Below are 26,353 nucleotides of genomic sequence, written 5' to 3'. Positions count from 1 at the left end.
GGACTTAGCTAACTTTAACAAAACACTATCGCCCAGGAGTTGGAAGAAAGTATGTCACATCTGTCTACAAGAAGTGTAGCAGAAGTGGTCCATAAAATTATCGTTCGATATCCTGGATACCTGTTGCAGAGTCACTGAACATATTCCATGAGCAAACATAATGAGGTACCACAAAGAGAATGACCTCCTGCATGCCAAACGACATGGATACCTACAACATTGGTCATCCAAGACCAACTTGCACTTTCCCCCAATGATATACTGAACACCAGCTGAGAAGGAGAGGCAGCAGGTATATATGATAAGAATGTGGGAGGGGGAGGCAGTAGATGAATGGAGAAGGGATGTGACATGGACACCAGCACAAGTGAGTTCATGCAATGCCTGATCGCAGTGATGTGAAGGAGTGGATTTGAGAGGGGGAGACAGAACACAAGAAGGGGAGACTGTGGGTAAGAGGTTGTACATGCAGGATGAGAGTGGTTAGGCTCTTGGGATGGGGAAAGGGATAGATGTGGGGCATGAAGCTAGCAGAGATGGAGGCCAGAAGTATTCAATAGAAATAGGCACAGGTTCAGACACACCACAAGAAAGTTTATTTCAACCCTTCTTGGCCATGTTTTAGTAAAATAACCTGGCAGACAATATTAATAGTACTTTTGGAGATGATGAAGTTGTCTAAAATGAAGTACTACCTGAAAAAATGCTGAACATATATTCAGTCAGATCTTGATAAGATTTCAGAGTGCTGCAAAGACCAACAGTAAAATTGTTCATCTCACAAAATGAAGAAATGAAGTGTTCACAACTGGAATCGGTCTACTTTTAGAAATATCCGTATTTATTAATTTTTTGGAATATGAAAGGGAATGATCACAGAGATTCACTCTTAAGTAAAGCAGGTGGGAGACCATGGTTCACTGATAAGATATGAAAATGCAAGCAATCTACAAAATGACATGCTACTCACCCTAGAATATTGCTCAAGTTTGTAGCAGCCATACCAAATAGGAGTAAAATACAATATTTAAGACATACATAAAAAGGCACCACAAATGGTCACAGATTTGTTAGACTCTCTAGAGAACATCACAGAGGTGCCGAAACATCTGATTTGATATGTGCTTGAAGATGAATGCTACTTGGAATCTATGAGTATACTTTAGCCCCAGATGCACCACTCTCATAGGGATCACTGTATTTGAAGAAACCCTCTCTCCCTCTCTCTCTCTCTCTCTCTCTCTCATGAGTCAAAACAGTTAATAAAAAATCTATTTTTAACATTCTGCTTCATACACCTTGGAAGCTTCATTGTGAAAATTTATTTACTTCATAAACAGCACTAGAGAACAGCTTTACGCTTTTAAATTACTTAACAAAAGAGAAGTGAATCCCCCAGGAGAGGACGAGAGGAAACTTCACAGGTTGAGAGTGTATGTGACATTATTTCAATGAGAACAAAAATAGTTAAATTTACAAAGACCTTTTCAGTATGACCTCACTTATTTGTACCATATTGCATCCATTATGGCCTGTATGCTGCAGGCATTGATTTGGTGAGGAAGGGTTTGGGAAAGCCATTGTATCCTCTACTGAGGGAAGCTGGCCAACAACTGTTATCACTGGTACTTGATAACATAGATACTGGAGGTGTGCTGGAGTTGTTTGAACTGATCTCATGTGTGTTCTATCAGGGACAGATCTGGATCTTGCTGCCTATGGGAGTACCCGATCATCATGCAGATAGTTCATATAGGCATGTGCCATGTGTGGGTGAGCATTGTTGTGGGCACCATCATACTGTTGCATGAGAGGTAATGAACAAGGATGTAGGATGTTCATGAAGTTCTGTTGTGCCATCACAAATCCTTAAATCACTATGAGTAATTTCCTGAAGTTGTACCAATTGGCTCCCCAAACACTGAATCCAGGAGCAACAATGCATTGCCTTTCCAAAACTTTTGAAGAACTGGAACTCTTCCATGTCACTACCATTATTGCTGGTGATTTTCATCTGTAGTAGTGCAGAACCAGGATTAATTGTTAAATACAGAGCCACATCATTCAGCAGCAGCCATTACTTCCCAGTGATGCCAACACTTGGAATGAAGCCATTTTTGTATTGGCATTAATGGCAGCCTATGGATAGAACGGTAAACCCCTAGTCCTGCTAGTCACTGACCAATGGTGTAGGATGACAGAAAGTTGCAGGGAGTCAGTTCCTTGTTCTCAGATGGCAGGTGCTGATGTGAAGGAGTTATTGTGTGCTTTGTGCACAGTGCAGCAATTTTTCTTAGTGGTGGTCGGATGCAGATGGCTGGAACCTTGCGACAAATATGCGGGCCACTGTCACTTCTAAATGCCCCACAAGTCTGGATGTTACACAAGGAGAACAGTCTGCCAAGTGCAGACTCTCACTGAGGGTCTTTCAAATTCGACTGGGTGCTGATTATTCTGCATCACACAAGTACATGGCATCTGTGTGTTACTCACAGTGACCAATGAATGTATGATGCTGTTCATGCCCTTTATATACCATACCAGACCTGCTAACAAAACTCAACATGAATGACACTAATGCACTCTTGCATACATTCAGCTTGTCGGAGATAATGCAGTCTGATAATTTACATACCTGCCAATGGTGTGTAATGTACGAAGTTACACTGATGTCCAACCATGTTTCCTGGGTGCTTCACTTTTTTTTATTAGGTAGTGTATTTATTGCCTTTTGTGCCCATCCGATGGTAGAATTCATTAGCCTTCAGTGAAAAATTCTCATAGTACATTTCTTCTCAGATTTGAAAATTTGGTCTGAGTAATAAGACCAGTTTCAGTGGATGAAAAAATATTTTCTGGTAGTGAGAAAAGATAAAATTTTCTTGGATCTTGAAAAAGAAACACATTATAAACAGATGTTCATACATCAGAACTGGTATCGTTCTAGTGAATAGTCTGTCTTTAGCAGCTATTATTATTGGAAGAACTCTTAAGAATACTGTTTCCATTTGCCAGGGCTTACAGGTGTGAAAGATGACTTTTGAATATGGTGGCAATTGAAGATCTGAATGAAACTGATATATTACTTTCAATGTTCCATGGCAGATGACAAACAAAATATAAAAGGAATTATTATAAATAAGCTTAACCAAACACCTCATTGACTCATAATTTTTTGATTTAGTGAAAAGAGTATTAAAAGCCTGAGTTTACTGTTTGAATGTTAACTAGGTATTATAAATTATTTCACTTTGAAAATAGGAATATTAATTTCTTTTACAATCTAATGTTCCATTGGATCCTAAATATTGTTTCCAGTATTGCGTGACACACAATCTCATCCAGGATCAGGAACCACTGCTTTAGAAGTATGTAGTGTGGTGTCATTCTTATCAGAAACTGTATTACAAGGTACATATCGATTTTTAACATTCTGCTTCATACACCTTGGAAGCTTCATTGTGAAAATTTACTTAGTTCATAAACAGCACTAGAGAACAGCTTTACGCTTTTAAATTACTTGACATAAGAGAAGTGAATCCCCCAGGAGAGGAGGAGAGGAAACTTCACAGATTGAGAGTGTATGTGACATTATATAGGTTCTGGAAATCAGGGAATATCAGGGAATTTCAAACACATCAGGAAAATTAGGGAAATATCATGGAAATTTGGAAAAAAATACTGGAAAAAGCTCGTTTTTGTCTCAGTAGATGAAATTGTTTTATTACTGGGGTGTCATAAATCGTCACTGGCTTGGTGCAGGCCACTTCCCTACTTCCTCATTACTACTGCTACTCCCCTTCTTACCACTCCTCAGCTTGCAGTCAGTGCTGCCACCACTTCTTGTCACTAGCCTAGCAGCTGCCAACAGGAGGCACGAGGAGTGGTTTGTTTGGATCTGATTCTCAGAGACTGTAGACACAGCAGCCTTAGACAGTAGTTGTGTGTGCACGAGTTGTGTGTCAGCTACTGTGTGAATGTGTGTGGCTCGTTTTCTGACAAAAGCTATGGCAGAAAATTTAGTTGTGAGAGGATGACTGTTTTTTTCTACATTCCTGTCTGTAGTTTAGCAGTCATCTTCATGAACAAGCTGTCTGTTGCATGGATTGATCACAGCAGTCTTTGACAGGATGTCTGTGACTCATGAATAGCTTGCCACATGAGTGGATACCCACAGTGGGCCAAAACCGCAAGCTGTTTCTGCAGGTATCTGAAATGGATGGGGCTTGTCAATCTGAAGCCATTTGGTTCCCACTAACGTGCAGGCCCTGCCCATTTTCTTGGTTTGTCCATAGACACAGGACTGTGGTCCCCCTGCAGGTCCGGGGGTTAGAATAGGCCCGAGGTATTCCTGCCTGTCGTAAGAGGCGACTAAAAGGAGTCCCTCCCCCTGAAGGAGGTAGTTAGTGCCTGCGTCCAGAGATGGACGGTTTCACGACCTATATTTGCGTTCATTTTGGTTTTTCACTTCTTCTGGTTTCTTCCTTCCTTTGGTTGGTTCCTTTCTTTGTTCTTCTCCATCTCACTGTCTTACTTACTCTTCTCCTTGCCTCCTTCTCCTTGCCTCCTTCTCCTTGCCTCCTTCTCCTCCTTGCCTCCTTCTCCTCCTTGCCTCCTTCTCCTTGCCTCCTTCTCCTTGCCTCCTTCTCCTCCTTGCCGCCTCCTCCTCCTCCTCTGGTCTCCGCTTCGGTGTTTGAGACAGTATGTCCTTTCTTTCCCTCTCCTTTCTTTTTCCTCTTGTTCTGTCCTCCCTGTGCGTGCCTGAAGGCCGACCCACATGTTCGCACGCGTAGCCGGTGACGGGGTAATGCGTAATTCCCCGCCCTGTGTAGACAAGTAAGGCACACACGTACCCCCTGGTAAAGGCCAGACCCAGGGAGGGGCGATTGCCTGAGCTGACACCTTCCGACCATGCCGATTGGTCCCTCCGTCCGTTTCTCGGGAGGTGTGACCTGAGGTGTGAACAATCACCTAAGGCGGGAGTGCCCTCTGAGAGGGTCCCCATAAGGAAGGAGCGCGCCATCGGAGACACTGGCAATCATGGGGGATTCCTCCACAATGGATTTCTCTTCTTCTTCTCTCTCGACTTCTGCCCACAAACGGAAACTTAACCAGCCACCAGTGACAAAAGTACTACCGCCTGCCCCACAGTTCCTCTTAGTTTCTCGATCTGAGGATTTTTCCTCTGTCAACCCTTTTGTTACCCAGAAGGGCGTAGATGCCATAGTCGGATCGGTCAAGTCTTGTACCAGGTTGCGTAACGGTACCTTGTTACTAGAAACTGAGAGCACCTTTCAGGCACAAAAACTGCTTCGGGCCACACTCCTGTACACATTCCCTGTCCGGGTGGAGGCTCACCGCACTTTGAATTCGTCACGTGGAGTGGTCTATACTAGATCACTCGACGGACTGACTGACAAGTAGATTCAATCTTTCCTCGCTGAGCAGGGCATGACGGCTGTCCATAGGGTCATGAACAAGGTCAACAATGACCTTGTACCGACCCGGACACTTTTCTTGACCTTTGATAGTGTTCAGCTGCCGTCGCGCATCAAAGCGAGCTACGAGGTTATTTCTGTTCGTCCCTATGTCCCGACACCTACGCGCTGCTACCAGTGTCAGCGTTTCAATCACACTCGCCATTCTTGTTCCAATGCGGCTACATGTGTGACTTGTGGCAGGGATGCCCATGAGGGTGACTGTCCACCTCCGTCTCCTCGTTGTGTGAACTGTCGCGGTGACCATGGAGCGCCCTCCCGCGACTGTTCGTCTACAAGGAAGAACGCTGTATCCAAGAAATTCGGGTCAAAGAGAGAGTCTCCACCTCGGCTGCTCGCAAGCGATTCGCTAGGAGGAAGCCCACGTTGCTCCCAGCGGGGAAGTGCAGTACTGTCCTCGCCTCTCCTCTGACTACCAGGGAGGTGGCGCCGCAGACATGCGATCTGACCTTGAGCACTACGGTCGTCCGTTCGGCCAGTGCTAAGATCGCCCGGTCGACGTCTCCTCTTCCTCCTGTCGCCCCTTCGACACAAGCACTTTTATCAGCTTCTGCCAGGACGAAGCCCCAGAAGTCGGAAGCACGGGCCTTCAAGAAAGAACCGTCTCGTGCAGACCTTCTACGTACCTCGAACCCTCAGCCATCGACCAATCCTTCCACAAAACGGCCTTCCAAGAAGGCTCGTAGGAAGCACAGTTATCCTTCCCCGCCACAGCGCATTTCTCCTCCTGCGCTCCCCAGCGGTTGCTGCCCCGGGACGTCATCCGTTTCGCCTGGCCGCACCGCTGGTAGCCGAACATCTGGACATTCACCAGCGGAGGAAGCTCCCCCTTCCGGCCATCTTCACAAGATGGCCGATGAACCTATAGAACAAATGGACGATGACTGTCCGCCTCCTGCTAGCGGCGGCAGTGCATTCTCGAAGCCGGTCCCTCAGCGGCCTTAGAGGTGACTTGCATCTTCTTCATCTCACGATGGCACTTATTCACCAGAATATTCGCAGCATTCGTTCCAACCGAGATGACTTGAAATTGCTGCTCCGCTCGCACCGTCAGCTCGTCGTAGCCCTCCAGGAAACGAAGCTACGCCCATGCGATCAAATTGCCTTGGCACACTACAACGCTGTGCGTTTTGACCTACCCCCTGTGGCAGGTATTCCAGCTCATGGAGGGATTATGTTGCTGGTCCGGGATGATATCTACTATAATCCCATCACATTGCACACCGGCCTGCAGGCAGTTGCCGTCCGCATTACTCTCCCCACTTTTACATTTTCCATCTGTACCGTTTACACTCCATCGTCGTCTGCTGTTACCAGGGCAGACATGATACAAATTATTGCTCAGCTCCCTGCACCATTTTTGTTAACTGGAGACTTCAATGCTCACCATCCTCTTTGGGGCTCTCCAGCATCCTGTCCGAGGGGCTCCCTGTTAGCAGACGTTTTCAACCAGCTCAATCTTGTCTGCCTCAATACTGGCGCCCCTACTTTCCTTTCAGACACCTCTCACACCTGTTCCCATTTAGACCTCTCTGTATGTACTACCCAACTTGCACGCCGGTTTGAGTGGTATGCACTTTCTGATACATATTCGAGCAACCACTTCCCGTGTGTTATCCATCTCCTGCATCATACCCCCTCTCCGTGCTCAACTAGTTGGAACATCTCCAAAGCAGACTGGGGGCTCTTCACTTCCAGGGCGACCTTTCAGGATCAAACCTTCACAAGCTGCGATAGTCAGGCCGCACACCTCACGGAAGTCATTCTCACTGCTGCTGAATATTCCATCCCTCACACTACTTCTTCTCCACGCCGCGTACCGGTCCCCTGGTGGACCGCAGCATGTAGAGACGCCTTACGTGCTCGTCGACGTGCTTTACGCACCTTTAATCGCCACCCTACAGTGGCGAATTGTATCAATTATAAACGATTACGTGCGCAGTGTCGTCGTATTTTTAAAGAAAGCAAGAAAGCCAGCTGGGCTGCTTTCACAAGCACCTTCAACAGTTTTACTCCTTCTGTTGTCTGGGGTAGCCTGCGCCGGCTATCTGGCACTAAGGTCCACTCACCAGTTTCTGGCTTGATGGTCGCGAATGACGTCCTTGTGGCCCCTGAGGATGTCTCCAATGCCTTTGGCCGCTTTTTCGCAGAGGTTTAGAGCTCCGCTCATTATCCCCCTGCCTTCCTCCCCTGAAAACAGGCAGAGGAGGCTCGGCCACCTAATTTCCATTCCTCGAATTGTGAAAACTACAATGCCCCATTCACCATGCGGGAACTCGAAAATGCACTTGCCCGGTCACGGTCCTCCGCTCCAGGGCCTGATTCTATTCATATTCAGATGCTGAAGAACCTTTCTCCTGCGGAACCTTTCTCCTGCGGGTAAAGGTTTTCTTCTTCGTACTTACAATCGCATCTGGATTGAGGGACATGTTCCTGCATGCTGGCGCGAGTCTATTGTTGTACCAATTCCTAAGCTGGGGAAGGACAAGCACTTGCCTTCCAATTATCGACTCATCTCGCTTACCAGCTGTGTCTGTAAGGTGATGGAGCGAATGGTTAACTCTTGGTTGGTCTGGCTGCTCGAATCTCGATGCCTACTTACCAATGTACAATGTGGATTCTGTAGGCGCCGCTCTGCTGTTGACCATCTGGTTACCCTGTCGACCTTCATTATGAATAACTTCTTGCGGAAGCGCCCGACCACGGCTGTATTCTTTGATTTGGAGAATGCTTACGACACCTGTTGGAGAGCAGGCATTCTCTGCACCATGCATACATGGGGCTTTCGCGGTCGCCTCCCTCTTTTTATTCGTTTCTTTTTAATGGATCGACAGTTCAGGGTACGTGTGGCTTCTGTCCTGTCAACACCTTTCGCCAGGTGAATGGGGTGCCACAGGGCTCAGTCTTGAGCGTCTCTCTCTTCGCCATAGCGATCAATCCAATAATGGATTGCCTCCCAGCTGATGTATCAGGCTTCCTTTTCTTGGATGATTTTACCATCTATTGCAGCGCCCAGCGTACATGTTTCCTGGAGCGCTGTCTTCAGCGTTCTCTTCACCGTCTTTATTCCTGGAGTGTCACCAATGGCTTCAGTTTTTCTGCCGAGGAGACGGTCTGTATTAACTTCTGGCGCTACAAAGAGTTTCTCCCACTGTCCTTACGACTCGGTCCCATTGCTCTCCCATTCGTGGAGACAACAACATTTTTAGGTCTTACATTTGACAGGAAACTTAGTTGGTCTCCACATGTGTCATATTTGGCTGCCCTTAGTACCCGTTCTCTAAATGTCCTCCGTGTTCTCAGTGGCACGTTGCGGGGAGCGGATCGAACCATCCTACTTCGCCTATATCGGTCGATCGTCCGCTCCAAGCTGGATTATGGGTGCTTTGTATACTCCTCTGCACGGCCGTCCATCCATGTTACGCCGCATCAACTCCATACAACATCGGGGTTTACGTCTTGCGATCGGAGCGTTTTAAACTAGTCCCGTTGAGTCTTCATGCTGAAGCCGGTGAATTGCCACTCACCTACCGGCGCGATATGCTGCTTTGTCGTTACGCCTGTCGGCTACTGTCAATGCCCGACCACCCATCGTATCATTCCTTTTTTGACGACTCTCTCGACCATCAATACGGGTTGTATGTCTCTGCCCTGCTACCCCCTGGAGTTCGCTTTGTCGCCTCCTCCAACACCTTCATTTTTCACTCCCTGCAACCTTTAGAGTGGACGAGAGCCACACGCCACCTTGGCTCCTGGCTCAGGTTCGCGTTCACCTTGACCTCCGCTCGCTCCCAAAGAATGTTACCCCCGGTTCAGTATACCACTCCTGTTTTGTCGAACTTCGTTTGAAGTTCATTAATATGACCTTCATTTATACAGATGGCTCTAAGACCAATGACGGGGTCGGGTGTTCTTTTATTGTCGGTGCACAAAGTTTCAAATACCGGCTACATGCCCATTGTTCGATCTTCACAGCTTAGCTCTTTGCCCTCTACCAGGCTGTTCTTTACGTCTGCCGCCATCAACATTCTGCTTATGTCATCTGCTCCGATTCTCTGATCACTATCCAGAGCCTCAGTGATCCGTCTTCAGCAGCTTGTGGACGACGGGTCTCCAGTTAGCTTTATGTGGGTTCCTGGCCATGTCGGTATCCCTGGGAACGAAGCTGCAGATGCCGCGGCCAAGGCTGCGGTCCTCCAGCCTCGAACGGCTTCTTGTTGTGTCCCTTCATCAGATTGTAGCACGATCATTTGTCGGCGCATTTTATCGCTGTGGCATGCCGATTGGGCTGCACTTAGGGACAACAAGCTTCGGGCCTTGAAACCTCTTCCCGTAGCTTGGACGTCCTCCTCACATCCTTCTCGGCGGGAGGAGGTCGTTTTGGCCCGGCTACGAATTGGACACTGCCAGTTCAGCCATCACCATCTGCTGACGGCAGCGCCGGCGCCGTTCTGTCCATGTGGGCAATTGCTGACGGTCTGCCACATTTTAACGTCCTGTCCGGATTTTACTACGCTGCGTCTTGATCTTGGCCTGCCATGTACTCTGGATGCCATTTTAGCGGATGACCCAGGAGCTGCTGCTCGTTTTCTTCGTTTTATCAACTTGACACACCTGTCTAAGGACGTTTGATCATGCTGTAGTTTTTTAATCCTATATCTGTTAATACGTCTTTTATAGTGTTGTTCCTTTTAATTGCTGTTTTAACCTTGTGCCTCGCGGTACATTCCTAAATTAGTTAGGGCGCTAATGACCATTCTAGTTGTGCGCCCTAAAACCACACACAAAAAAAAAAGGCTGGACTGTCGTGCTCCTCAGGCCATGGGTTATGGAATTCAAGAGTTGTGACTCTCTCACCACAAGTACATTGTACAGATGGTGTTTTATAGACATTTTATTTTTTCTAGTACATTTTGACACTTCAAAAGTAGTTTATATGTTAGGAAGATTGGACGATAAGAAGGGGAAAATTGTGTCGCTCACTGGCAGTTTGTACACTATGCACTCACATATTTCTCGATGGCCAAATCATACAATACCTGTAAAATAATAGGTATAACTCGGTGGGTAATAACTGACAATAACAAACAGTAGAACTAACATTTTATTAGTGGTCACTATAGTGTTGGTTTACATAATTATTTCCTGCCTTATACACTTCTTTCAACAGACATACTTTTTTCTGAGATTATTTCTGAAACCAGTGAAGATATTTTAAATTTGTCTTGTGACTCCAAGGAAATGCACATTTTTGTCACCAAATGTGTTTAGTTTTATTGAAATAAAACATCACCAGTGGTCTTAATGAAACACACACACCATTTGGCTTGCTTTCTCCATCTAAAGACAGTTCATCATATAAGATGTTAATGTTAGCACTTAAGATTTCTTCTCACATCAGGAAACGCCATCAGCTTGCAAGTTTTTTAAATATTTCCTAATTCGCACTACTGTTTCTTGTACCATACCTGCAAAGACTTACCCTTGAAATCTCAAAATTTGTCAGGGAAAAATCCTAAAACTTCCATGGAAATCAGGAAAATATCATGGAATGTCACATGTGGAGACTTGTGGTAACCATGATCCAGTGCTTGGTCAATTAAACTGCCAGACTTGAGCCTCAGTTCTTCTACATGGTCCATCAATTAGAAGATCACTTCTGAATGTGTCATATCAATCAATCTGTCCTTTTAACTGGATTGTGCCATAAATTTCATTTCTCCTCATTTAGATTGAGCACCTTACCATTAGCTTTCCAACATACTCATCTAGTCTTCGATATTCTTCTGTAGTACTGTACTGTACTTTACTCTCACATTGCTGTATTGCTTATTGTTCATATAAGGCCACACTCCACTCAAATCCTTTCTGTAAAGACTTTGGAACACCTGAGTTTTTAGTGCTTATTAGCATCTTTATTTTGCTGCACAAAAAATAAGAACCAACTTAGTTTCAATGTCTCAGTTCCAGATCTACTCCCTCATTTCACCTGGTTTAATTTGACTGCATTCTATAATCCTTGTTTTACTCTGCTTTGTGTTAAATTTATAACCTTGTTTCAAAACATTATCAGTTGATATTCATGACCCTTGATACTCTTGACAAAATGATATTATCAAAGGCAAACCTTAAAGGTTTTGTTTCTCTCTCCTTAACATTAATTCGTTTTCCACGTTTCTTATTGTTTTCCATTTTGATCAATAGTGCTGCTGTTGCAGAAATAAATGAAATTTTGTACATGTTAAGTCTTTTGGTAAAGCAGTTTGTTTAGCTTCTGTCATACTATATTAGTTTTATATTCATTCATTCATTATGTTCTGCCAAAAATAGTTCAAATATTTAATGTATTGTTAATTAACTAGTAAACTGTCCTGTTAGTTTTCACTTTAAAGCTTCTGTCAAGAAAACAGTAAGTTGGATATTAGATTCAGTATCAAAAGGATGCTTGTTACATCATTTTACATCTTCTGGTTTCAAACAATATATTTTTGGCATCGTTTTTCTGTTCCTATTTTAAAATTACATAAGTGTAAGACAAATGAAACTTCTCATACTGTAATGGCAAGTGACTACAATTGCACACAGTTTTGGTTGGCAGTATTGTTTGAAAGAAATAAACATGATGTTATACTGTTTGTTTGCCAAATGTTTCACATAAAACAACTTGAAATGGAAACTCTGACCTCACTCATCCTGAACTCACAACCTCATTGCTGCAATCATCCTCTTCCTCTGTTCTACCTCCCTCTCAGACTGTGTCTCCATGTCATTGTGCACTGTGTCCAATTTGTCTATGTGAAACCAGAATGGGCTCTTGGGTGCAGCATTCCTACCTGTCACTGTTTCCAACCTTCCTCAACTTTCCCTCCCATTTGCCACCTCCATTCTTCCCACACTCATTACACCTCACATAACTCCTTCACTCCAGTTGAAGTGCTGTGCCAACACAGTGTAATTAGCCATGCAAGTGTCGTACCTCAACTATTTGCTGGGTTACCTGTTTAAATTGTCCGTAAAACATTTTGGGTGTTTATCATTATAGAAGAAAAATACAGTAATTCTCTGTTCTGATTTGTAGGTCCCCTGAATGGAGATTTATACCTGATAGTGAGAAAGAAGAAATTGGATTAACCTTTGATGATGATGGAGAATTCTGGATGTCCTATAATGATTTCAAGACATATTTTCACCGCCTTGAAATTTGCAATTTAAATCCAGACTCATTGACAGAAGAGGACATAACTGAAAAAGGGAAAAGAAGATGGGAAATGAGTATGTTTGAGGGAGAATGGGTTAGAGGTGTTACTGCCGGTGGCTGTAGAAACTATCTGGGTAAGACCTAGTGGAGTAAATCATCTCGGTATATGAAGTTAAATGTATGAGTTCATTGGGACTTGTAAACCAATTCTATGGTACATATGTATATCCTTTACTAAAATATGCATCTTCCTTTTTTATTAAAAATAATTTTCTTCCATAACAAAGAAAACTGTAGTAACTACATCATGGTTGGCTTTGTACACTGTAGAGACAATGAAGAACCTATGTTGGTACCTGCTTAACGATTTCCCACTCACTCCAAGATTTAATATTTTACTAACCTTTTGCAACATGGAACCTAATTGGGCAAGAAGCACTACTGAAGTTGCTTTAATGCACTCACTTTCATGAGCAAGTTTTACAAAAAAACTGTAAAGCACACACACACACACACACACACACACACACACACACACACACACACACACACACACACATACTCATGGTAATTTTTCTAAATTGCATTTATTTAGATCCAACATATACATTTTTGCTTGAGTCACACCGTTACAGTGTTTATTTGCTACTATGATTGGACTAGACATTATGGAGAGGGCTGCTGCTATTATTATTGCAGGCATAAGCTCTGTCTTTTCTTGATTTCCTTTGTTATGCGCGGCAGACAAATGTACTGAATTTTATCTTGGATGATTACTTTTGTATGAACACTGTTTGAACATCATTTTACACCTTTTCTGATGACATTACCACCTAATGTTCCTTGACCCCCTCCCTCCGTCCGTCCGTCCGTCCTCTCTCTCTCTCTCTCTCTCTCTCTCTCTCAATCTCAATCTCTCTCTCTCTCTCTCTCTCTCTCTCTCTCTCTGCATTGTCGGTGCTTTACATATGACAGCATTCGGCACTATTCCACTACGATACTCATGCTAGCCCATCTGCAGCCATTTGATATCTGGGGATACTATATTCTGTCCCCTTCAAAAGGCCTAGTAGAGCTAAAAATGACCAGGTTCATACTAAGGCATCTGGTGCAAATCCAGAGTAGGCATGAGCTTGCAGCAGATTGACCATTGAAGAAGACAGTGCAGACAGGCTCCACTGGAGGGTTGAAAGATGGCAGAGGCTGGGGTAAGAACCAAAGTGCAAGGAGGGGAGTGGCAGTTCAGAACCCATTGGCTCCACATCAGTAATCACAGGAGCTGCCATCAGTGGCCCCTTATTCTTCAGTTGAAGGGAGGACAGTGGAGGGTCAGCTGCTTGCAACCAACATCCACCACAAACAGTTGCCAACCTTCGTGACACTCGGTAGCCACTCCTGCTGGTGTCTGGACGATCGGGCCCAAATGGCAGTCCCATGAGAGAAACTTGGCAGGCTGCAATGGTCTGGGATGTGCGTTTCAAGGTGCAACAGATCCAAAATATCCTGTGGTTGATGCCCATGCAAACATTCTGCCACATTGCACACCATTAACCAGTGTTGCCTGGTATGAGGCAGGAAAACCAAATAGCGCATCATCATGGGACGAGGCAGTTATCAACTTCATTTGGGTTTTGAACATTCATACAAATTGCTCCACCTCATGAGTTAGAAGCCATTTAATGTGAGCTGGTAGTCATATGCTTGAGATCACTGTGAATATAAAAGTCTGCAAACTCTTGTGACAAAAATTGCTGAATCTTATGAGACAATGGTCTGGGTAAAGTCCTTGATAGCAAAAATGACCAACAATGCAATATTAGTTGCAATCAATATGGAGAACAATTTGGTCACATGTTTGGCAGTGTATTGACCACCAACAGCCAGATGCTCCGCAAAAATGTGCTCACGAAGTCAACATGCACACTTTTCCAAGGGTTCTCCAGAACTGACTGAGGGGAAAACTAACTCAGCAGTACAGCCTGGTTCTGTGTATGGCTGTGCAATCATGCACAAGCTGTTCCATGTCACAATTGATTGTTGGCTAGTAGACACAAAGCTGCACTAAAGCCTTCATGTGAAAAATATCCCTGTGCAACTCGTGCAGCATCTGGAGTATGCTAGGATGCAGTGCCAGAGAGACCGCCAGTTGACAGCTTTGCTCCTCCTTAGCCTGCTTGAGGACATCTTGGACAATACTGAGTTAATCCCACAACACAAAAAAGTATACACAACACAGAATCTGCTCCTGAAGTAATGCATTTGGGACATCTCATCTGTACTGCTGAAACTGTTTTCTGGAAAAGCAGGTTGGTGGCTGTGATCTGCCCCTGTTGAAACAAAATATAACTACACAGTGGTTCGACAACAGGCTCGAGGAACTGGGAAGAGGGAACTAAACTTAAGTGTATGGGTCAGTGTGTAGGGGAGCAGTGTGTCTGAACACAATGTAGAGATGAGTGTGGAGCAAAACAACCCAGTGCAAGCAACAGAATAAACTAAGCACACAGAAAACAGAGCATGGTGTGAGGCGAAGGCCAGGTCCCACATGTAGTTGATATCTGGATGAGAAATGCTGGACCAAGCCTATTGCTGCCAGCAGATAAACACCTAGGTCAGTGGCTCTGCACATGCAATGCTTTGCGTATGACATCAGTGACAGCATTTTGCACTATTTCACTGTGATACCCATGCCAGGTCATATGCGTCCATCTCAGTATTTGCTGAAAGTGTACTAAAGCCTCCAAAGAGACACCCCATCCCTTCCTCTCCCCCTGAGATTCCTATTTCAAACTGAAAACACAAACATTTTTGTTTATTTTCGTATTTGTAGAACTTTGTACTGAGCTGTAAGATTTTTTTATAATTAAAGTTTCACGTTTTATTTTGCAGAGACGTTTTGGGTCAATCCACAGTACAGGATAACATTGGAAGATCCAGATGAAGATGATGAGGACAATAAGTGTACAGTAATTGTTGGATTAATGCAAAAGAATCGTAGACTGCAAAGGAAAATGGGAGCTGAGTGTCTTACAATTGGATTTGCAATGTACCATGTATGTATTTTCATGTTGAGCTGTTCAGTCATGATAAATCAACAGAGGCTAAAAATGCAATTTTATTTACAAAGAGATTAAGCTGTTGGGAGAAACGAAGCCAGTTCAGAACTAGGCATGAAAGTCACCAAGATAAAGGAGTAGAACAAGCTAGTGTGAAAAGGAAACAATCAAATGAGATGTAATGAAATTAAAAACTCAAGAATTTGATGTTTGTCAGAAATACTGGGAGGGAGGAAAGTTTGGGGAGACAACAGGTGTCACAAAAAATGAATTACATGAAAAAAGGAAGGGGGGGGGGGAGAGAGAGAGAGAGAGAGAGAGAGAGAGAGAGAGAGAGAGAGAGAGAGAGAGAGAGAGAGAGAGAGAGGGGGGGGGGGGGGGGGGGGAGGTTAAGATCTGGGTTGTGAGAAACAAAAACTTTGAGTTTAGAAGTTCTGCAGTATAACTTCTTTTATGCAGAGCGTATTGTGTGAGAACATATCAAGTCTTAACTGTATACACTCTCTCAATTCATATTCATTCTTATGATGTGTTTAGTTTAACTATGCTGATGTACGAGGGTGGACAGTGACTAGGTATCAGCTTGAGTCATTCACAGGCATTAACTGTGATACAACTGACAGTATATAGTGGTAATATGTTTAATAGGACTGTAAATATAAAGCTGTTGATTCACAAGCTGTGTGAAGTTCAGACTTAGGATTTAGATAATGACAGGTCATCAACAACCCAGTTTGCATCTCATCATCAATTTGTTGCCTGTATCATGTGTTATCCAGTTCTTCATTACTCAGTCATGATTTCTGTGGTATATTTAAACTGAAGCATATCGGCAAAGACCAGCCATACCTTTGGAACCAGTAAAGTAAAGTCAATAAGGCAAGGTCAGGCCTGTCATCAGCACTTCTGTGGTGTTTATTTCCTTCCTCTGTTACTTACCTTGAAATATGATGCAATGGACACTGACAAACAGTTGGAAGAGAGTTTCAAATTCCTATGCAGATATGTGCAGTTTCCCTAAATTACATTAAGCATATGGTAGGGTGTAAACTCGTTATCTTTTTCTGGAAGATATGGATTGTAAAGTAATTGTTGAAGTTTGATGACTGAGCATGTTGTGGTCAGCAGCAAGCTCTGCCAGTGGATGGTTAACTTTGATCTTGGCCACAGTCAGCATTGGCCATTCATTCAGGTTACATCTGTTTAATGGACTTCCCCATTTTAAAAGCATTTGCAGAAGTTACAATAGAGTAGGAAGAAGGGGCTTCTTTTGAGATTTACAAAAACAATGTTAAAAAATTCACTCTTTTGGTTCTCAAAATATAGATCTTTAAATCTATACATTTTTCCATGTGTTTTATCTGATTCTAGAAAACGCTGTTGATATCTCATAATTGTGATATTGGGAGGATGCAACAGCTTCTTGAGGTGATGAAACTTGATGTCCATTGATTTTGTGTTGAACTGGTGGAAAATACATGTTTTGTTTGACATAAGGGATAAATTGGATGACTACAGGTAATGAAACTTTAAACTGACGTTTTTCTGTGTCAGGTAGTTCATTGTTTGATAAGTACTGTGACAAGTGGCACTGTCAGGAAGAAGGGTGATCTGATGTTTTCAATAGTTTTCTTGATTTCATCATCACTGATCCGTGGATGACCAGTTATAGCTTATCATTCAGCATTCATTGTTCTTCAGTGCTCTAAAGGAATGGTCACAACTTGTCCACTGTAACTAAAGGAATATGTGATAATTTTCTCAGAAGTCCTCGGAGATCAAACCATTTCTGTTGATTTTGGTTTACCTTGTTGGAATACTTGAATAGCTGAGAGATCCTTAGTCTCCATCTCCAATGAAAAGATCCCAATTTTGTTTTTGATTTTGATGTTCTATGCAGATTTATACAGATTTTCATTTCTTCAGTCAAATTTTTGGAAAATTTACTTACGCTAATTGATGTGAACTCATTTTTGAGTCTCAGTTGTATTGTAGGAACAAATTTTTATTGCAGTTAAAAAGTTGATGCAAAAATTAATGTACTGCAACCTTTGATAGGCATTAGAATGTTTGTATCCCAAAGGGAGTCAAAAACTCATTCCCTTCAGTCATTTTCCACACACAATTGATGTGTACTATAACAGCAATCAATTTTGGTCAACCTTCACAAAATATAACACAGATGAAAGGAGCAGCATGACAAAATTCTGCAAAATAATAGTAGACAGTTTTTCTGTAGATAATTGATTGCCAGACATTGAAGGAAGAGATTTGAAGTACTGATTTTGAGTTAAACCTTCAAGAAAATTGTAAAAGTCATCCCATTAAAATATGGTTTTTAAAAAGTGCCTTTATAAAGGACAATACAGGAGTATTGCCACACTGTAAAGATTTGTGGTGTAGATGTTAGTGTCAGTGGCAGTCAAAATCAGAATCTGTGACAATGTTGACGTCTCTTATGGCAATAGTATACAGCAGATCTCTATATATTAAAAAAAATAAAAAAAAAAAAATCATCTGTGCCCAGTAAATAGAAGAAAACACATGTCTCACAGCATACAAGGAGTATAGCAGAAGTCAACAAAATTACTGTTGACTATCATTGATGTCCATTGGCTGTGGGATTTTAAAACCTATTCTGAGCTCAAATTTAATTACTGTCTCAAACAGAATGACCCCCTCCTTGCAAACCAGAAAAGATGTTGTGGACACTGATCATGCAAAATCAAACCTGCAGTTTTCTCACATGGCATCCTGAAAGTTATGGATCAAGGCAATTGTATAGATGCATTGCCGCCCAGAGTGGCCGTGCAGTTCTAGGCGCTACAGTCTGGACCGAGCGACTGCTACGGTCACAGGTTCGAATCCTGCCTCGGGCATGTATGTGTGTGATGTCCTTAGGTTGGTTAGGTATAATTAGTTCCAAGTTCTAGGCGACTGATGACCTCAGAAGTTAAGTCCTATAGTGCTCAGAGCCATTTGAACCATATAGATACATTATTTCTTGACTCCCAAAAAGCATTTGACATACCATGAAAATATACTTATTACCAAAAGTATAATTGTCTACACTATCAAAGTTTGTGACTCAATTGAGGATATTGTGGTAGGAAGGACGCAGCATGTTATCTTCTATGGAAAGTCATTGACAGATGTAGAAGTCACTCCAGGCATACCCCAGGAAACTGCATTGGGACCCCCGTTGTTCATTTGTATATTCATGGCCTCAAAGACGTTATTATTAATAACCTTAGACATTGGACTTTTTATTAGCTGCCATTGCTTTAACCATTACATATGATAAATTTTGACAATATTATGAAAAGTATAGATTGCTATTCCCCATGTGGAGGAGACGTTGAGTCACAGACACACACAACAAAAAAATTACTATACATTTGAGCTTCCAGACAAAAGGCCTTCTTCTAAAATAGAAAATATGCACACATTGACATCCATAGCTACAGTTGTGCTGTGACTGCGGGTGTGTGCATTTAGGTATCTGTGTGGTTGTGTTTTTGGGTTAGTGTGTGCATTTTCTAGAAAAAGTGAAAGAGCTGAAAAGCTAGTGTGAATAGTGTTTTCTGTTTAGTGTTTGTGTGTCACATGTCACTCAATTATAGACTAATGGTTGCCTTCCCTTTATTTTGTGTATTGCGTCTTATCGTGTTGTGCCGGTTATGCAGCAAAACTCATGCGCTTCTTACCCTCTAACCCCGTGTCCTCAATTTTTGCTGCCCTATGCAGCTTTTTAGTAGATACAAATATACAACCATGAGGGTTGGAACTTTAATAGTGGCAACTATTTATTTACAGCTTGTACAAAATACACTCCTGGAAATTGAAATAAGAACACCGTGAACTCATTGTCCCAGGAAGGGGAAACTTTATTGACACATTCCTGGGGTCAGATACATCACATGATCACACTGACAGAACCACAGGCACATAGACACAGGCAACAGAGCATGCACAATGTCGGCACTAGTACAGTGTATATCCCCCTTTCGCAGCAATGCAGGCTGCTATTCTCCCATGGAGACGATCGTAGAGATGCTGGATGTAGTCCTGTGGAACGGCTTGCCATGCCATTTCCACCTGGCACCTCAGTTGGACCAGCGTTCGTGCTGGATGTGCAGACCGCGTGAGACGACGCTTCATCCAGTCCCAAACATGCTCAATGGGGGACAGATCCGTACATCTTGATGGCCAGAGTAGTTGACTTACACCTTCTAGAGCATGTTGGGTGGCACAGGATACATGCGGACGTGCATTGTCCTGTTGGAACAGCAAGTTCCCTTGCCTGTCTAGGAATGGTAGAACGATGGGTTCGATGACGGTTTGGATGTACCGTGCACTATTCAGTGTCCCCTGGACGATCACCAGAGGTGTACGGCCAGTGTAGGAGATCGCTCCCCACACCATGATGCCGGGTGTTGGCCCTGTGTGCCTCGGTCGTATGCAGTCCTGATTGTGGCGCTCACCTGCACGGCGCCCAACACGCATACGACCATCATTGGCACCAAGGCAGAAGCGACTCTCATCGCTGAAGACGACACGTCTCCATTCATCCCTGCATTCACGCCTGTCGCGACACCACTGGAGGCGGGCTGCATGATGTTGGGGCGTGAGCGGAAGACAGCCTAATGGTGTGCGGGACGGTAGCCCAGCTTCATGGAGACGGTTGCGAATGGTCCTCGCCGATACCCCAGGAGCAACAGTGTCCCTAATTTGCTGGGAAGTGGCGGTGCGGTCCCCTACGGCACTGCGTAGGATCCTACGGTCTTGGCGTGCATCCGTGCTTCGCTGCGGTCCGGTCCCAGGTCGACGGGCACGTGCACCTTCCGCCGACCACTGGCGACAACATCGATGTACTGTGGAGACCTCACGCCCCACGTGTTGAGCAATTTGGCGGTACGTCCACCCGGCCTCCCGCATGCCCACTATACGCCCTCGCTCAAAGTCCGTCAACTGCACATACGGTTCACGTCCACGCTGTCGCGGCATGCTACCAGTGTTAAAGACTGCGATGGAGCTCCGTATGCCACGGCAAACTGGCTGACACTGACGGCGGCGGTGCACAAATGCTGCGCAGCTAGCGCCATTCGACGGCCAACACCGCAGTTCCTGGTGTGTCCGCTGTGCCGTGCGTGTGATCATTGCTTGTACAGCCCTCTCGCAGTGTCCGGAGCAAGTATGGTGGGTCTGACACACCGGTGTCAATGTTCTTTTTTCCATTTCCAGGAGTGTAGATACGTATTTCAAAGTTTTCCTGACCTTCAAAGTAGTCACCAGCATTGTGTATAACCCATTGCCAGCAATGTTGAAGTCATAGAATACTCTTAGCAGTGCCAATTGTGTTGACAGTTTGAGTGACGCAGTCTATTGCCTGATGAATGAGTAGCAGTTCTGAAGCAAATGCGGTGAAGTGTTTCCTTCAGTTTAGAAATCTAGTTGAACTTAACGAGGGCTTAAGTCAGGGGAGTGCAGTAGGTGGTATAGCACTTAGCAACCCTATCAGTCAAACAAATCAGTAACAGCTTGAACTGTACATGCTTGAGTATGGTCCTACAAAATGATTATCAGATCCTGCAGAAAGCGTCATTATTTCTGTCTCTATGCTGCTCATTTTTTTTAACACAACCTGAAACCAGCTTAGATACAGAAGTGATGACACTTTCTGCAGGATCTGACCATTTTGCAGGACCACGCTCAAGCACGTACAGTGCAAGCTTTTACTGATTTGTTTGACTGATGGGGCTGCTAAGTGCTATACCACCTACTGCACTCCCCTGACTTAAGCCCTTCTGAGTTCAACTAGATTTCTAAACTGAAGGAAACATTTCATGGCGTACGCTTCAGAACTGCTACAAATTTGTCACGCAGTAGACCACGATGTTCAAACTGTCAACACAACTGGCACTACTACGAGTATACTATGACTTCCACATTGCTGGCAACAGGTTATATACAATGCTGGTGACTACTTTGAAGGTCAGTAAAACTTTGAACCACCTATCTATTTTGTACAAGCTGTAAATAAATAGTTGCCACTATTAAAGTTCCAACCCTCTGACATTGATGCTCATTTCTGTGAAGCACTGTGAAGTGCATGGCACAGGGGTACTTCCAATTGTACCACACATTAGTTTCTTCCTGTATGGAGCATGAGAACAACTGCTTAAATGCCTATATACTGTTATAATTATAAGAATCTTTTATCCACAGACATCTTGACTGCATGTAATAGATACATTAGAGTTAACCAGAGTTGTCATTAGAACTAAAACTTTTGAAAAAATAAAAATATTAAAAAGCCAAAGAATAAAAGTATACAAAGTAACTTGGCATGAAAGTAACATTTCAGGTCGTCAGGAAGCACTAATTGTACCCATGTAAAATTACCTTGCCTGTTCATGCATCTTGCTTTAAAATTGGAAAATTTATTTGCATTGTGTGCTTGAGCATGCTTGGCTTATATTTTTGAGAAGTGTAGTGTTAAAAGTTACTTACATTTAAAAAATTGTAACATAAGCTTATGGTTTAATTTTTATGTTGTAGTTTTCCCTTTATGACTTGTTTCTATTATAGTCATGAAATACTACTACTCTTCATTTTACAAAGTGCACAGTTTTACATTTAAAGCAAGTTTCTTACTTTAAAAAAAATTATAAAGTTGTGCCTATATATGTTTGCTGTCAGAGGTTACCATTACTATTGTTTTCCATGTAATCATTAACATACAACATGGACAACAAAAGTCCCAACACAATGCCATGGGACACATCTCAAGTTATTTCTACATTTGTTGATGACTCTCCTTAAAAGATAATCTGCCCCTCCCTATCAAGAACTCCTCAGTCCTGTCCCAAATTTTATTTGGTACCCCATATGACTGAAAGTTTTGGGTATGGCACCGAGTTAGACGCTTTTTAGATGTTGAGAAATACAGAGTGGTGCACAAAGAAATGGCCCCATTGTCACCCACCAGTTGTCATCCATTGTTTCAAAGAGCTGTTGCTTGCATTAGCTTATTTGTTTATTATTTTTAATTATTACATGTTTATCTATTTGTTGTTGTATCTGCTCATGGTGCACAATAATTCATGCATAACTGGTGAAAAGTTTGTACTTCAAGCAGGTTTTTCACCCTGCATATCATCTGCCTGATGAACTTCATCTTTGGCCTTCAAAATGTTTAGTTCTGTCCTATGTTCAGTCAAGCAGTATTCTAATTACTGTACCTGCTTTTGTACTACATGTTTAGATTTCTCCTTGAAAAATGAAATCACCACCTCTTTGGATGACTTTCTAAATATGTAAACTTCCTATTTCTTTTAAATGCCCTTTGTCTTCAATAATCAGTGTTGTTACACGTGTATTATTTTGAACATTCTCAGAGGGGTCAGATCTGTTCACTGCCATTGGATCATATATATTTTTGTCATGGGTGACTTTCTGATTGATTCAAATAGGTTACAGAGAACTTAGCATTGTTTCTCAGGGTTCTTCATTGTGTCTAGTACCAACAAAACTGTAATTACTCAAATTGTGTGATTAAGGTCTCCTCCATGATAGTACGATGGGCATAAGTATTAACAAGCTGAGGATTTCTCTAAAGTTTTTTAAGTAATTCTAGTGTTGATAGAAATCCAGTTATAAATTTGTGCCTACCCTTGATGTTGAATCTTGTACAAACTATTTTGCAGGCAACTTTAGTTTCTGTCTCTGTGGACCTGAGTTTCCTGTCTACTGCAAAGAATACACTACCCCAGTCATCCATTATCGAGTCCTTTTGACATGCTCTTAAATGTACCCAAATTTCTCTGCTGTCAATTTCAGGTTTTGACTAGCTTTCTGTACATATGTGGCCTCTATTCATTATTGAGATTACTTATAGATCTTGGGCTTTGTTGTGAATCCTTTGTCAGTTGTCATTAGGAAGTTCCCTTTGTGGGGAGATGGTGGAGTTGTATGTATGTGGCTCTTACACTAATACTTGAGGCCTTGTACAGCTATGATTGTCTGGACTAACCTGAATAACTCTTGGGTGTACTCCACAGTCAGCTATTTGGCTAGCAGCCTCTGATGTTCAGTGCATCCCTGACCCTGTTAAGGATACCACGCAGTTCTCACTGTGTATGGCACTAGTTCAGGGAGTCACAGACTAGTTCATGACAGAACCTTTCAGTCTTTCATCTTGGAACCAGGGGGCTACACTAAGTTCTGGGGGCAATGCTGCAGATTGTAAGCTTCTGAAATTCTGTTGGCAAAGCTGGTCTTCTCAACCATCTCTGCAAGTTGCAGGAATCATCAAAGTATGACATTGGATTGCAAATGATGGACATATTTTGTTCCGGTCTATAGCTGGTTGCACCGTTTTCCATCAGTGGCTTCTGGAACAGTTCCAAGCTCCTTCAGCAGGTTTAAACATGTTGAAAGACCCTCCCACCCACCTTGCCACTCCCCCTTCCCATCACTCCCCAGGCATACATAGAGTGATCTTGCTGCCGTTTCCCAAAAGGGTACCATGATTTGCTGCAGGTTTTAACTGCTGAGAGTTAACAAGCCTACTTTTCTGCACTTGTTTCACTTTGGCACAGGACATACGTGGTGAGGTGTATCACACTACCTCAGTTTCAGTGGCAAATGTGCCTCAAATTTGTTGCAAGCAAATGAGTGTATGACCCATTCCATAGACCAACAACTAGCACAGTGCTCAAAGTCAGTGAGTCAATTTGCAAATTTCCAGTAGCTTAGGACTAGCAACTTCATCATCTCAGGCCTGATAGTAGCATTCACAAAGTCCTATGAAATTTCTGAATACATTTTCAACTTCTCACCCACCCAGTCTCCATCTCTGCATCTATATTCCATCAGGGCGTGGAGTGTTTTTTGTTTTCCTCTGATATAGGTAGACATTACTATACATCACTGGAAAATCCAGGATGAAATAACAATAATAATAATAATATTATGAAAAGGGTAGATTGCTACTCACCACATGAGGAGACACTGAGTCGCAGACAAACACAACAAATGGACTGATACACATTTTAGCTATCAGCCAGAAGTGTGTCTTTGAAAGTTCGAAAGTAGGAAACACACACACACACACACACACACACACACACACACACACACACACTTGCAAGTGCATTTGTTTATATGGATATGTTTGCTGATGTCTGTAAGAGTAATTTTCTGCCTCTCTTGCAAGTGTTTGAGGTTAGAGTTTGAGTTTCAAAAAGACACGAGAGAGGCAGAAAATCACCTGTTCGAACATCACCAAATGTATTCATGTCCACAAATGCCCTTCAAAATGAGAATAAATTCTCGAAATGTGTGCAAAGTCTAAAGAAATAAGTAACTGGTGAAGTTTTCATTGTTTAGGTCATGAATGTCAGTCACAGGTTTTCCTGGACCATCTCATGTGGTGAATGAAATTAAGAAGGTCTTTTGACATGTATGTTGTGCCTGTCTATGGCCCTTAAGTTTCCTCTATATAGGGAGTAGCACTCTACCCTTTTTGTTATATTGCTATATATCACTCTTATTTTCTGCCTCATTCTTGCTCTTGCTGAAGAAGTTTTAAAGCCAGTTCAAAACAAATAGGTTAAGCTTGAGCTTTTAATTTTTTGTCAATACAATAATAACTGAGCATTTTGCATCTCTTCCAGTGACTGCTAAGCAGATAAATCTCAAAATAAATGTAACCAATGAGATGCAGATCTAATTATCTGAAAGACCTTTTTCATAAATGAAGCGTCATATATTAAAAATTAAAAAAAAAAAAAATCAATTCAGATGATTGTTTCACAGATAAGGTAGCCATCACTTACCTTCAGGAGGCACAACTCTCAGTATACTGAGTACAAGCAGAAGAAAATGAATAATACTCATCATCTGAGAACCACATTTTCCTCCTTTATGGGAGAAAGTAAAAAAAAGATGCTAATGGGGATCCAGTTTGTATGAATGAGAAGGGAGGAAAAGTTGAAGGGAAAGGCTAGGAATGTGAGAGTAATATTTTTAAGTTTTTAGAAACAGAGTATTAAGAGCTATTAAGTTGTGATGTTGCTATAGTTTTAAATTTGTAAACAACAACAACAACAACAACAACAACTCCAGAACTGGCAGTGTGATCTGTGTTCAGTGAGATTTTAAAGAAAGAGATTTTTGAAAAAATGGAAATTTCACATGAACATTTTGAATGACTTACTTACACACACACACACACACACACACACACACACACACACACACACATAAGCTTGGTTCTGATTGATGTGCCTGCTCCTTAGTCGGCCACCTTCAAACTTCCATATTTTCTCCCCTCTAGAAGGGACCTACAATTCAAAAATGTAACAAAGTAGTTAATTATTAAGATTAGTTTTCACTTGTTAGAGACCATACATTTTGTGAAGTTGTGGCTTTGGCACTGTCACATGTGCTTCATTGAAACAGTAGTAAAACTTTTTAAAAAATTACACTTAAATCAGTTAAGTGACTGCAATTATACTCTGACACCTTATCTGAATAGTGCTAAACACACAAATTCCTTGTAATCTAACAAATAATCAAGTAGATCTGAAAACAAA

The 26,353-nt window shown here is 42.7% G+C and overlaps 2 protein-coding genes across 5 annotated transcripts in view; one reads left to right on the top strand and one right to left on the bottom strand.

The window, feature by feature from the left end:
- The window catches only part of LOC126359728 (uncharacterized), a 230,326-nt gene that overhangs the window by 1,984 nt on the left and 201,989 nt on the right, over positions 1–26,353 (bottom strand). The gene's annotated exons all lie outside the window — the stretch shown is intronic.
- LOC126359655 (calpain-A) overlaps positions 1–26,353 on the top strand; it is a 573,819-nt gene that overhangs the window by 505,663 nt on the left and 41,803 nt on the right. For all 4 annotated transcript variants that reach the window (XM_050007648.1, XM_050007650.1, XM_050007649.1 and 1 more), the window contains 2 exons: positions 12,577–12,830; positions 15,586–15,749. In XM_050007648.1, coding sequence (XP_049863605.1) covers positions 12,577–12,830; positions 15,586–15,749 — 418 coding nt within the window. The remainder of the gene's footprint in view (positions 1–12,576; positions 12,831–15,585; positions 15,750–26,353) is intronic.

This window comes from Schistocerca gregaria, chromosome 1, assembly GCF_023897955.1.
Source record: "Schistocerca gregaria isolate iqSchGreg1 chromosome 1, iqSchGreg1.2, whole genome shotgun sequence".
Taxonomy (NCBI): domain Eukaryota; kingdom Metazoa; phylum Arthropoda; class Insecta; order Orthoptera; family Acrididae; genus Schistocerca; species Schistocerca gregaria.
Note: the sequence above shows the minus strand (reverse complement) of the source record. Positions and strands in the feature narration are given on the sequence as shown.